The following is a 14,193-nucleotide window of genomic DNA, read 5'->3' as shown; positions in this document are numbered from 1 at the left end:
CCTTTCCAAGTTGCAGAGGCAAGTTGCTGCAAGCAGGTGCAACCAGGTTAGAGATATCCCTTTGCACCCACCACAGTACAAAGGCTCTTCCCCAGCCTTGGCAGGCTAGACATCCTGGAGCCAATCACCTTGACCCCACTTAGTCAGAAGGTCAAAGTTCCCTGTGGGAACTGTCAAGCTCAAAAGACCCGACTACTGCTTCACCAGCCTACCCTAAGAACAGCCATGTCATTCCACAGAAATAGCTCAGGTATTCGGTCTCATACATAAGAGCAACGAGCTTGGAAACTCTCCCCCAAGTAACCTTGTTTAGCAGAGTGTAGGGAACTTCAAAGGCAAAAGTGATGTCTACCCAAAAGAGGCTTTGGCAGCAAGAGGTCAGCTGCTTTTTAAAAGCAATCAGCTCAGCCATGGACGGGGTAGATAGATCATCAGAAGCCCTGAGTGACCAAGCAAGCTAGCCCTGTTGGAATGAAAAGAGGGAGAAAGAGAAGGAGCCAGACATGGTCTGTAATCCCAGCTCTTGAGAAGCAAAGGCAGGAGGGTTTCTGAGAGTTGGAGGCCAGCCTGAGCTACATGGTGGGACCCTACCTCACAAGCAGAAGGAAAGACACATTGCAGGGGCGGGGCGGCGGATAGACTTAGACTTCCAATTGAAAATGGTTTTTCTTCCCAAGATCTCACTAAAATGGCCCTTTCTTTTAAAAGCAAAAAGCTAAAAAGACAATAAGGGGAAGGAGGCCAGCTTTGGACTTCCCAACAATAACAGGAAAGGGAGCATGGAATAGTCTCAACACCATAGGACAATTAGTTTAAAAATGCTATGCTCTGTCCAACTTTGAACAATTTTAAGAATAAAATAAAGATATTATGAGTTTGGCAAACTTTGAAAAGAATTACCTTTGGTGTCCCTCATTTCTCAAGGAATCGCTGGAGATTAATTCTAATAAAAGAGAATAAACCGAGGAAGAGAAAAGCTTTTCGTCCAGAAAAATAAGGAATCTAACCTAGCACAGAGGCAAAGGGAATCCCTAGGATGAAGTAAGACCTCAATTGGGGATAGGGTGTCATGGAGAAAGGAAGAGAACCTCAAGAGTTTAGCATTATCGGAGAGCTGTCTACTGTCTTTCCCTAGCTTACCCCGTTCCAAAGTTCCAGCGATCATGGGAGCAAAGAAGGCAGTTTGTAAACTCAGGCCGAGCGTCCCTCCCTGCGATTTCAAAACAAACCGCCTTCTTTCTCTTTTAGTTTGAAATGGGATTGCACCCTTCCTGTTGCTCCATAACTGTGGAGCATTACTTTGCTAATGACAACGTTTCCAATTCAGAAAAACAGTCAAAGGGGGGCGGGAGGTATGGCATAGCTGCTTTCTGAATGAATGAGTAGAGGGGACCCAGGTTCCACCTGCTGTGCTGGCTGGGACTTTGGCCACAAAGTCTAAGGTCTCTCCCTAGGAAGATTCTAGGTCGTGTTTATCTTGGTTGCACCCCCTGGAGCTCGGGAAGCTGGCATCTACTTTCCTGTGGGAAGTTACGGTGCGGTCCGATCTGGACCCTCACCTGGCTCACTGAGCAGGTGGTTTGCGTGCTCCGGGGTGGGTCATGTGTTCCGGTGAGCAACGAGAAGTTATTTATTATGCTCTTCATTTCTGAAAAGTCATAAGACACTGGCAAGTTAAAAACCGAAAGTGAAATCAGCTGATAGTGACATCAGTCAGCACAAATGTACCAAAGTTCAGGGAGTTGTTTACTGGGACACCGCTGCGAACGCAGCAGACAGGAGACACTAGCTCTGAGTCCGCTTGCAGCTTCTCTCCTCTGCCCCAGTGCCCGGAGCCTGACATTAGAAAGCAGCCCAGGAGAGAATCCACTCCCAGAAGCCGATTTCCTGTGTCACCTTTTGATGAGTGTTCGTGGGCTCTGGCCTTGGTTTTCGTAAGTAGTTCCCAGGGCTCCTCAGCGGAGACAGAGGTGTTTGCTGCTGGCATCCTTAACACTCTAACAAGGCACAAAGGGGAAAGGCTTGCTTAGTGTCTGTGGCCTCCTCTCTGCCTGGTGTGTGGCCTTCCGTTTTACCTCTGTCCTACCCCCATGCTCTTGAGCAAGCATCACTGTGTATATCTCTGCCCCAAAGACGCCGAGGGTAACACTGGTAAATGGTTAGAAACACACAGGCTAACTGCATGCAGCCGGGGCTTTACACAGCCTGTACCAGTAAATATCTGTGGCCTCGGGACACACTGTTCTCCAGAAATAGGCAGACAAACAAAACCAGGTCACTACAGCAGCCGCAAAACTAATACCAAGACTCCAGAAAATACCAAGGAAAGGGCTGTGATCTTGGCTAAAAGAGAAGTATAGGATCTAAGAGACTTTGAGACCCTGTGTTGATACAGACTGCTTTTCAACCCCCAAAGCAAGCTCCTGGAGTGGGGGTTGGGGCTGGAGTGTCCCTTGGAACAGATCTTGAAGGTTTGGGGGGGATTTTGTTTTGTTTTTAATTTGGGCTGATTAATATTTTCCATTACACTTCTTTAGTCTGTAAAATCAAAGGAGTTGTTCAATAAGGAGAGGAGAGAAAACAGGGGAAATCTTTCTTTTCTTCAAGACAACTGAGTGCATTTACAGTGTCTTTGTCCTCTACCAGGGCTCCCTAACCTCGGGTCTGAGACTTGGTAGCTGGAAAATGGTCTCACACAGACCTTTTTCTAAGCTTCTTAGTTTGGCTCTCACATTATCGAATTACTGTGGTGGCCTGTTTTATAGATTTTACTTTTCCACAAACAGCACATCATTGGGGGACTATTTTACTGTAGCCTTCACCCAGAAATACCATAGTTAGCTAGCACTGGGGCTTTAATTCCTTAGTCCCTCTCTCCTGCGCCTCTTTCTATAGATGGCTTCCCACTCCATGGGCTTTTGTACTGGCCTCCCTTGAAGCTGCATGCTGCTTCATCCTCATGGGCCTTGACTGACTTCTAAGGCTCGGAAATCAAGCTGCCTTATCCCACTATTGTGAGAACCCATCCTGTGTATAAATCAGGAGTTACATTCCTGATACTGTCTTGGGATAAGGTTATGAAAGGGGGGGTTATTAGACCAAAATACATGCAAACTTTAAATCCATAGTCGCCTCATTAGAAAGTCAGTCTTGTTCGGAATGTCACCGAGGGTGTCACCCATAGTTTTTAGCAAGACAGAGGTTGTTACTGGGCATTCCTTGGAAGCATTGGGAAAGAGATTTGTTTCATGTTAGCTACATTCTTTTGTGAATTATTTGTATTCTCTCGTTGGTTTTGATGCTGTGCAGTGGTTTTTTTTAATGTTTGCATGAACATTTCCCTACATTAGGTCTAGAAATTACCTCATTTATTGTAGATATTTTCCATGCTTACTGTCTTTTAATTTTGTATTGCTTTTATTACTGGCGCACAGACATCTCCATTTTTAAATAGCTAGCCTGTGCTTTCCTCGTAGTTTTGATTTGTTTTTCAGTTCACAGTGTGCTTCCTCATTCACAAGTCAAAGGTTATTTTTTCTAGATTCCATTTGATGTTGGTTCATTCTTGAATCCACGCGGAGTTTATTTTGGCAGATGGCATGAGATGATGTCCTAAAATAGTTTGGGGGTTTTTCATTTTTGGGGGGGATCTTGTTAACAATTAGCCACTTTAGCGTTAGCTAGTTAATGGAAGGTTCTCTCGGGCCTTATACCTAATGTCCCTAATGCAACTCTTTTCTGCCCCTCTAGTATGGAACCACTGCCTGTTCCTGCTGGTTTTTCTCCTCCTCACTTTGCCCTGTTGATTTCTTTCCCAAAGCTTTTCAAAATTACCTCCTTAAAAATCTATGTGGTGTATGCCTCACAAGTAGAGCCCTGGCTTAGTTGGGGTGGCGGTGACATTTTGTTTGTCCAGTGTGCCTTTGATTCTTCAGGGCCCCTGGCTCCAATGTATCATTAGTGAGGTTGAGAGATGAAATCCTAGGCTGGGGAAGGGGTGGCCCATCTCAGAATTGCAGGGAAGAGCTGCAGAGCTCGATAATCAGAGTCAGGTCCTGGAAAGCCTAGTCCTCAGCCCATGGGTCAGCAGTCACCAGATCTGGCCGGAGGCCTGCCAAGGCGAAGTGACGGATACAGCTGCTCATCTAAGAATGTTCTCTACCTCCAAAGGCTCTGCAGACTTCGTTCCATGCTGGATTATATCCTATACTAACAAGCAACAGAACAGTGGGACAAATAACAAGTAATATTAAAGGAGTCATGTAGTCAGCTCCTTCCATGGCGCGCGGTCCATGTCTTAGCCCAGACCATGCTTCTCACTTTTGTCACAGCCCCCGGTGCAGTCCTACATGAAACCAAACATCTCAGCATTCCGCAGAGGCCACCTACGCCACTAACCACACTCAAGCAACAGCACTGTCCCAGCCCGTTCCTGAAAAATTGGGACATGGGCTCATATATCTGCCAAAGGAAACACGACCCGCTTCCCATTCTCCTTCCTTCCTATTCCTGTGAGGGCCGCACCTCAGCCACAAACACTAATCTTAAACATGTTTGTCCAGGCCAACGGCCTCCTCTGAGGAGGAACTGGGCAGCCTTGTTCTCCCTGACCTCGTCAGGGTCTATTGTTCTGACTTCACTCCCTGTGTACCCCACCTTCTGCCTCTCCCTCACTCTTACGTCAGTTTCCTTTTCTCCCCCCAAACCACTGATCGAAGTGCACATACGCACACACACATACACACACACACACACGTACCTAAGCATGTGCCAGGTACTGGTCCATTCATGAGAATACCAACTCATTTTCACCTCCCAAAGCCCCGTGTAGAAACAGAAAATAGTCTCAGGAGAGAGACTTGAACCTGGGCCGTTTTGAACCGAACCAGAGGACGTGGAGCAAGTCGAGGAAATGAAAGAGGAAGAGGCTTATGAGAAGTCACGTGTGCCGCTGCTGACATCCAGTCAAACCCTGCTGTCATCAGAGGAAGTCACATGTGCCACTGCTGACGTCCAGCCAAACACTCTGTCATCAGAGGTTGTTTTCTAGAATGTGTTCTAGATGCCAGGAGCAGCCTTGGGTGCTGAGGACAGAGCAGAAAGAAAACTATATAGATGATATGTAAATAGATAGGATAGATAGGTAGAGAGATTGGATGGAAGATAGATTGATAGATAGATAGATAGATAGATAGATAGATAGATAGATAGATAGATAGATAGATAGATAAATGGATGATAGGTAGATAGATAGAGATACTTTTAATCCCAGCACTCAGGAGGCAGAGGCAGGCGATCTCTATGAGTTTGAGGCCAGCCTGGTCTATAAGAGCTAGTTCCAGGACAGGCTCCAAAGCTACAGAAAACTCTGTCTTAAAAAAACAAGAAACAAACAATAGCAACAAAAACCCTGGATATGGGTAAGGAGATGCTTAAAAAAACAAGAAACAAACAATAGCAACAAATATGAGTAAGGAGATGGAAAAGTGTTTGTGAAGTAGGCCTGAGGCCCTGAGTCAGATCCTCAGTATCCACATAAGAAGCTGTGGACTGTGTTTGTAATCCCAGCACTTGGCAGAGACAGGTGGCTCTCTGGAGTTCACTGCTCAGCCAACCTAGCCTAATGGGCAATCTCTGGGCCAATGAAAGACTTTGTCTGAGAACAAAAAAAAAAAAAAAAAAAAAAAAAAAAAAAAAAAAAAAAAAAAAGGTAGACGGCATTCCTAAGGAAAGAATAACACACCCAAGGCTGTTCTCAGTCCTTCACGCATGAAGACACCTTACACACACACACAACAAAGCAAACAAACAGAAAGACAAAGCCCTTGTTCCCCTAGAGTTCCATTTTGCTGGAGGGCATTTTGCTGGGGTAAGCAAAGTGTTTTATGGCAGATGTGATGCAAGCTGATGAGCAAGGGTGAGACCGCCAGGCCTGGGCTCACAGGAGAAGAGGCTGTTGCGGTTTCCACAGGGCTAACCAAGGAAGGTGTCCCTCACACAGACAGACAATTGAGAAGAGCTCTGGAGGGGAGGTGCTGACGACGACAGTCCTGAGCTTGTCTGAGGTTTCACTGTGGTGACTAAGGGAGAGGACAGCGGGAAGTCTGACACTACCACCCCCTTGTAGTGACATCTGGAGGGTCTCACTGCTCAGGAGGCAGAAAGAAGGCCAAACTTTGTTGTTGTTTGGATTTTTGTTTGGTTGTTTGGTTGGTTTTGGGCGACAGGGTTTCCTTGTAGCCCTGGCTGTCCTGGAACTGGCTCTGTAGATCAGGCTGACCTCAGACTCACAGAGATCCGCCTGTCTCTGCCTCCCGAGTGCTGGGATTAAAGGCATGCGTCAGTACTGCTCAGCTACTGAAGTGTTTTGAATGTTGCACAGGAAAAGAGAGCTCCTGGGTGGCATCCGTCCTTCCCCCTGCCTGGGAGCTTCCTCGGGGCACATGGACACCTGCCAGGCAGAGGATGATAGGTGAAGAAATCGGATGTTAGCCACCTAGGTGGCACCTCCCGGAGAGGGAACACCGACCGTGGGGACTTTCTGTGTGCAAATGTCATTCCTCTCTGCACCCTGTAAAGATTTATGAAACAAACGGAATGAAATTTCACTGGTGGTGGGTGATCTGATATAAAGAGAAAAATAGCATAGGGTTGTCCTGTGAGACCAGCCTGCAGAGAGAAGGCCAAGTTCATGGGGACAGTGTTAGGGACACGAGCATTCGGGGGGCAGGCTGGTGAGCAGGGGAAGCTAGGAAGCCCGACTTTCTGAAGTCTAGGCCTGAATCCCACGAGACACTGAGGAAGGGCCTGTGGAACAACAAACTGAAAGGCTTCTGAGTAAGAACAGAGAAGAGGGAGCTCCAAGGCTCTTGAATATCGGGATGCGAACACGCTAGCCAATTAGTGATGAGGAGCAGTGGCAGACTTGTGTGACAGAGGGGTGTGACCAGGAAAGCCCTGTGGGGTTTAAGATAACAGGCAGTTTTGCGTGGAAGGAACCAAGCAGCAGGAAGAGCTAGGGATGGAGGGCGGTGCCTCAAGCATTCCCTGTGACAGGAAGCAACAGACACAGTGTCTAGCAGTCTGTAATCTCAGAGTCTTCAACTCAGAGCCAGGGGTGCCTCAACCACCTGTTGGGGGGACACCTGATCACACTGTGAACATCAAGTTTGCATTTGCATTAATTAAATAAAATTAACCTTGGGTCAGGAGGCTGAGTTAGCAACTAGATGACAGAAAGTGACCATTGAGCATCAGAGGGCATCTGGGAGAGACAGACACCAGAAGTAGCAGGGAGGGATTTGGACTGGTGCAGCTTTTCCTGGTTTGGCAGAGCAGAAGTAATACAGGTCCTTTGGAGATGCCAGCAAGGGAGAGGGTCAGCTGGTTGCTATTCAGTCTCTCTGGGCTCACAAGTTTTCACCCTAGTCTTTGAATCTCAAGTCTTATTTATAAATAGAATGCTGAAGATACCTTTAGCAGCAGTGACAGAGTCCGAGCTTAGGGAAGCAGAATTCCCACCAGGCTGCAGCCTGCGTGGCCAGCCGCTGCTAGAGAGGCAGGCCTGTAATGGCAGAGTCGCAACTGCTGGCTGAGGTAGCCATAGATTTCGTCACGGCCACTGTGCAGAAGTTAAAACAGCAGCCATCTTGAGTAGAAAGCAAGTGTCAAAAACAACAGTCTCCCTGCTGATTCAGCCCTTCTCCGGTGTTCCTCAGAGAGGGAAGGTGGCTCATCTCAGAGCCAGGGCCACGCGTATGAAGCTATGCAGTGGGGAAGCTCTCTGCTTCTCTTATTTCCCATTGTTACCGGGCATGCAGGTTCCCAGGTCTGGAGAGACCCTGTCGCCAACCCTCGGGCCACCAGAGGATTGTTAAAATGCTCTTCGGGGGTCTGAGATCTCTGTTTCATACTTTAAAAATGATCCTGACATCATAATTCAGGGTGAAGGGATTCGGTGGTCACGCCCCTCTCAGCCACTAGCCCATTCTCCACTAGAGTAAATTCTAAAGATGCCTACACAGTCAGACAGACAGACAGACTGACAGACCACAGCCGCAGGTTAATCTTCCTATTTCCACAACTGGGAGTTCCCTTCCCATCCAGCAGAAATCACCACCTCCTTGAAGTCATTCTCACACTGTGCCCTCAAACCCACATGAACGGGAACCTCAGTTCAGGGCTAAGTACTGGGCTCTAGGGTAGCAGGATGGGTCTGCTTTACTGTGGCCCAGGGGCAAAAGGCCTGGCAGCCTTTGCCTGCATAACTCACAGGCAGGAAAACCAAAACCCGAACAGTTTCTTTCGGGCAGGGTTGGGATCAAACCCAAGTCCTTGTTTACAAAGAGCGAGAGAATGCCACAGAAGAGACGCAGATGGTCAGTAAACAATGGAAAAAGCTGAACTTCACTGTCTCTGAAGGGAGCGCCAAGTAACAGTGACTCATCGGTATCCAAGATTAGATGGTTCAAGAGTATGCAGCATTTGAGAGGATGGGGTAAGATATGCATTCTCCAGCAAGCAGCTCACACATAGAGCCCCAGTTACTCAGGACACTTTCACCCAGGAGCCTGGGCAATGTAGTGACCTCATCTCTAAAATACAGTGGAATTAAGTTAAGCTGGAGAAGGGCTCAGTGAGGCTGGCAACCCGGGTCCCATTCTCCAAACCCACATGGCAGAGGGAGAGAACTGACTCCCAGCTGCCCTCTAACCTCCACACATGTGCTGTGGCACACACACGTATACACACATGTAAACAGAGACTGCATTCATTTCCCAGCTGCCCAGACCTGAACAATCATACAAAAACTATATTGACTACAACAGTTTGGCCAATGGCTCAGGCATATTTCTAGCTAGCTCTTACATCTTAAATTAACCATTTCTATTCATCTATGTATCACCTACCGGTAAGGTTCTGGCATCTTTCTCCTTTGGCAGCTACATGACGTCTGCCTGACTCAGCCTTATTTCTCCCTGCATTCAGTTTAGTTTTTCTGACTAGCTCTATTTTTCCCTGCTATAGGTCAAAGCGGCTTCTTTATTAACCAATGGTAATAAAACATATTCACAGCACATACACACAAACACACACAAATAAAAAGTGTAAATTTTTTAAGTTAAACTGCTAGAAATCTATTCACAGCATCACTCATATGGGTTATGAGACAAACTATGAGAATAATTTATAAAGACTATTAGCTATAAGAGCCCCAGGAAGCCCTTAAGGATAATGGGAAGCAATCATAGGACATAAACATGTACGCTGTAATAATACATGACATGCGCACGCTGTGACCCTAACACAGAGCATGAGAGAAGATACGCTTGCTGGTCACTTTCACCAGAAGCTGTCGACGACTTTTGAATCTTTCTCCACATTTCAACATGTTTTGAGAGTTTTCAGCAGCCAACATGAATTATTTTATTATAAATAGGAAGATGTTTATCTAAAAATGGCAGTCTCTGGAGCAGCAGTTCTCAAACTGTGGGTGGGTCACGGCCCCTTTCAGGGCAAATGACCCTTCTACGGGGTTGCCTAAGACCATCAGAAAACACAGATATTTACATTACAATTCAAAACAGTAGTAAAATTACAGTTATAAAGTAGCAACAAAAATAATCTTCTGGCTGGGGGTCACCACAAGATGAGGAACTGTGTTATAGAGTGGCATCATTAGGAAGGCTGAGAACCGCTAGTCTAGAGCCTCTTCAAGGAAGGGAGCACAGGCTTATTACAGGGGATCGGGGTCGTTCTGTGGGGAGAACGTGATTGCCATAGCGCAGGGCAGGCTGGGACAATGAGAAGAGTGTCATTGGGTTTCCAACAAGTATACAGGTGCTGTTGCAAGAGAGCTGAAGAGCGGGGCTGGCTACCAGCCTCTGCACTTCCAGGAGGAAGCTGAATGAACGTCCCCACATGGCTGCTAGAATAAAAGTCATAGACAGGGCCCTCAGGATGCTCTGCCACCTTGCTGAAGTGTGGCTGTAACACATGATGTAAACCTAGGGATACCAGAGGGCATTTTCTTTCATTCATTCATTCATTCATTCATTCATTCATTCAGGAAAAAAAAATCCTACCAGCCTTCTCAGGGTAAAAGAGATGAAGGCTGTTCCTCGGGAACACTGTATTCTACTACACAGTCCACATCCCAGTGTCTGGCCTGCCCGGAGGAGTTGGAGAGCGGCTGAGGGTAGGCTGGAGGAAACGGGCACAGCCTAAGCAGAGAAGCTCGACCACAAAGAAGCGAGTGCCGAGGACAAGGGGACTTGAGCCCCAGTGAAATTCAAGTTCTAAGCCACGCCAGATGTTAGAGAGAGCCTCAGGTGCCAGGCACAGGGGCTAGGACTGACCTCTGCCCATGAAGGCAGGGCAGAGGAAAGTCAGGACAGACGTGCTCCACGTGCCTGTGTTCCTTCCCTCCGGTTTCCTCCTGCCCTGCTCTCTATTACAAACCTTTGGAATGTTTGATGTGGTGGCACATGCCCATAATCATAGCATTCCAGAAGCCAGGGCAGGAGGATTATAGGGTTTAAGGCCAACTTGGGCTACATAGAGAGACTGGTTTCAGAACAGGGCAAAACGAAACAGTAACGTACCAAAACCTACAAAAGATCAGTTGAGAGAAAATGAGCCACAAGCAAAGGCTCCGGGTACCTGGCAGGAGCTGTGATAGCCATAGTCTCCTCTACGAAGCCAAGTTCACTGTCTGGCAGAGCTTCAAGGGTAGTATTTTAATCTAAATACGCTTGATTCAAGCAGGAGCCTCCCAGTCCCCAATCGGATTGTTTCTGGATACTACAGGTTGGGCAAGCCTTATTTCCTACAGCATCACTAGATAAACAGGGGTCCCACACCCAGAAATCCACCCCATGTCCTGAAAACCCCTCTAAAAGCACACGTATAGACTTTGCAAAAAAAAAAAAAAAAAATGCTAAATGGGCAAAGCCATTTAAAATAAGTTGGGGATTTCTCCATACCATGGCTACATGGGTTATTTCATCCTTCCAACCCAGTGACATATGGACTAAGGCTGCCTCTTACGGTCTTGAGAAGCCTCCTAACGCAAGCATCACTTCTTCAAGAATTCCTAGGAAATTCAAACAGGGCATCCCTGGCCCCAGCCTGCAGGACCTCTGACAAAAGCCTGAGGAGCAGCGGCTTTTCAGAGATGGTCCCTGCTGGGCTTCTCTGGAGGGGAAGGCACCATGAGAGCCAGGAACCGGACACACTCAGGCAGCCAGATGCTGGGGAAAGGCGGTGTGGATGTGGGCCTCAGTGTTCTAACAGGCGCATGTCTACTGCAGGGGCCCACCATGAATCTTTATAATGTCGTATATTTGGGGCCATTGAAAAGAATTCTCCTCCCTCCAGCCTGCCCGCCCCCACCACATACATATATACACCTTTAAGGCTGACAAGTGTTCTTTCTCTCCTAATTCCTTTTTGCCTTTGTAAAATAAATGTGGTACACGGAGATCCCACTGCACTGTGTGAGGGCAGCTGTTCCCCAAGGTGTCTCCTAGGAAGTTGATCCACAAGGGTCTGTGGGTCCTTCCCCAGAGCCACCAATGCTGGGCTGCACCCAGCAGGCCCACAGGACTTGGTATCTGGGCCTTGGTGCTTGTGTCTCACAGGGTTCCCAGCCCTGCATTCCTAGTCATTCCTGGTGTAAATATTTGCCTTACTCCTTAGTGGAAAGTGTACATAGAGAAAGGCACAGCATGAAGACTCGTTTAGAAGCAATTTAAAAATCTCTTTGGAATAAGAGAGTAATGAAAAGATTTTTCTAAGTAATGAGAGTGTAGGAAAATAGGCTCCCTCCCCCTTTTTTTTTTAGTTTTTGAGACTGGGTTTCTCCGTGTAGACTTTGTTATCCTGAAACTGACTCTGAAGACTAGTCTGGCCTGGAACTCTGCCTTTCGAGTGCTGGGATTAAAGAAGTGCACCACCACCACCTAAAATAGGCGCTTTTATACACACCTAAAGAGAAGGCATTAGCAAGATTTCTGTAGGTCCGTATGGCAATATTTATTAAGATCATCAAGATAGTGAAACAAACAGCTCTGAGTTGAATTTGGGTTTCTGGGGGGCAGGGGTGTTGTTTTGCATTTGTTTGTTTGGTTGGTGTTTTTCTTTTTGGAGACAGGGTCTCCCTACACAGTCATAGCTGTCCTGAAACTCACTCTGTAGACCAGGCTGCCTTCAAACTCAAGATCCGCCTGCCTCTGCATCTGAGTGCTGGGATTAAAGTTGTGCACCACCACACCCAACCTATGAATGGAATCATATGTAACCATTAATCACGTCTTGAAGACTATTTCAACAGCTATGGAAAATGGTCACAATAGGCAATGAAAACCATTGTGTGTAACAGTATGCTTTTAAAAAGCACAGTCACATGGGGAATACAGTCATGGAAAAAGAACAGTGGTTTTACTGGAGTAGTAGGATAAATGATTATTTTAATTTTTTGCTTTAAGACATATTTCCAGAATTTTCTAAAATAGATTACTGTTGTATGGGGGAGTGGACAGACAGACGTATTAAAATCAATGGAGGGCAATGATGTGATTTCTTCTTTGGGGAGGTCCTGTTTTACCCAAGTCAGTTCTCAAAATTGGGCAGGAGAGACAGGCCATGGATCCTCCACCCAGCCCCACATCCAGACAGCGCACTGATTTGACTGACACGTAGCCCAGCTGGATGCCTTCTTTCCAGTTCCCCAAGTGGTTGTCAGCAGCAGGGTGAGAAGCAAGACTCAAATCAAGCCTGCACCCCAACTCACCTCCATGATGAGACACCCCCTCACAGAGCTGGTGGTTTATATTATCTATGCTGCAATAAAGCCTTTGACATCAGGGCTCTGGCTCAGGATATGTCAGGTTTCCACTGCAACCTGGGAAAGACCTCACACCAGAGGTCCACTGAGGGTCTGTGAGTGGGACCTGACTGTGACCTGGGACTTCCTGTCATAGAAAGAACAGGAACTTCTGAACACCAAGGCCTGAGGGAAGGGCTGGATACTCATTGGTGTGACCTTTTCCAGGTCCCCCTGCAATCGGCAGAAGAAATGGCTATCTCCAGGCTGTGGCGGAGCAACTGCCTGCCCTTCGTGGGTATCATGATCCTCGCGGCTGTGATCCTCTCTCTGATGCTCTACGCGCTCCTCTGGAAGGCTGGCAACCTCGCCGACCTGCCTAACCTGAGGATAGGCTTCTACAACTTCTGTCTGTGGAAGGAGGACACTGGCTCCCTACAGTGTTACAACTTTCCTGAGCTGGAAGCGCTGGGGGTTCCTCAGGTTGGCCTAGCCCTGGCCAGGCTCGGTGTGTACGGAGCCCTGGTCCTCATGATCTTTGTCCCTCTGCCTCTCCTCCTTGCCCAGTGCAACGGCGATAAAGGAGAGTGGCAGCTGGCAGTGGGCTTCCTGGTGGCATCGTCCGTCCTGCTGGCCAGCGGACTGAGCCTCTTCCTCTCCTACGTGTGGAAGTGGGTCAGGCTCGCCTTGCTGGGGCCCGGCTTTCTAGCCCTGTGCTTAGCCCAGGCCTTGCTCATCTTCCTGCTTATGGCCACAGTTATGCTTCCTCCACGGGAAAAGAAGGACAAGAGCAAGTGGGAGAGCTGTTAGTCCAACCTAAAGGCTTATGGGATTACAAGGGTTCGATTCCAACTGCGCACCAAGGAGGTGCCAGAGAACCTGTGGCTGGATGGGTCCTCTCAACCACCTCGTTTCATAGCTAATGCTGATCTCAAGCTCAGGCAGATGGAACCACCCACTGAACGGTAGGGCTGCTGCAGTGTCAAGGAGCCCGGAGGCAGCATAGATGGCTGGGGTACTTGCTGCTGCTTAGTGTCCTTCCTTTCTCTGGAGGACTCGGAAACCATGCAGCTCCTTAGCACAAGGATCCCTGCTTTTATCAGCCAATCGGAACAGCTCTCATTCTAGGCTCGGGCAGGCGGGAGCCTGATTGTCAGAGGCCAGACTTCCAGGCTGACTGGCAAAAGTGTTCAACAAGAACTCGGTGAAGGTTTACGGCAACAAATGGGATGGTCGGAAGAAACCGCTTTAATGTCAAGCCCTGTTAGCCAGCTTCTGTTCCTCTAGCGTGATGCCCCACACCAGAACTCCGGCCCTAGAGGTCCAGGAACAACCTCAAAGGGACTCAGCTGAGAAACACAGGGCAC

General features: G+C 47.8%; 1 protein-coding gene across 1 annotated transcript; it reads left to right on the top strand.

Annotated features, from left to right (window-relative positions):
- The first annotated feature begins 1,738 nt into the window (after nt 1-1,738).
- On the top strand, nt 1,739-13,642 carry Tmem140 (transmembrane protein 140). The gene is made up of 2 exons (XM_057786986.1): nt 1,739-1,934; nt 13,055-13,642. The coding sequence occupies exon 2, from the start codon at nt 13,079-13,081 to the stop codon at nt 13,634-13,636; it is 558 nt and encodes a 185-aa protein (XP_057642969.1). The 5' UTR covers nt 1,739-1,934; nt 13,055-13,078; the 3' UTR covers nt 13,637-13,642.
- The last annotated feature ends 551 nt before the right edge of the window (nt 13,643-14,193 follow it).

Source organism: Chionomys nivalis, chromosome 1 (genome assembly GCF_950005125.1).
Source record: "Chionomys nivalis chromosome 1, mChiNiv1.1, whole genome shotgun sequence".
Classification (NCBI taxonomy): domain Eukaryota; kingdom Metazoa; phylum Chordata; class Mammalia; order Rodentia; family Cricetidae; genus Chionomys; species Chionomys nivalis.
This window is presented reverse-complemented; position numbering and strand designations above follow the sequence as displayed.

Coding starts and splice junctions, on each gene's coding strand:
- Tmem140 (XM_057786986.1), top strand. CDS start 13,079: ATGGCTATCTCCAGGCTGTGGCGGAGCAACTGCCTGCCCTTCGTGGGT.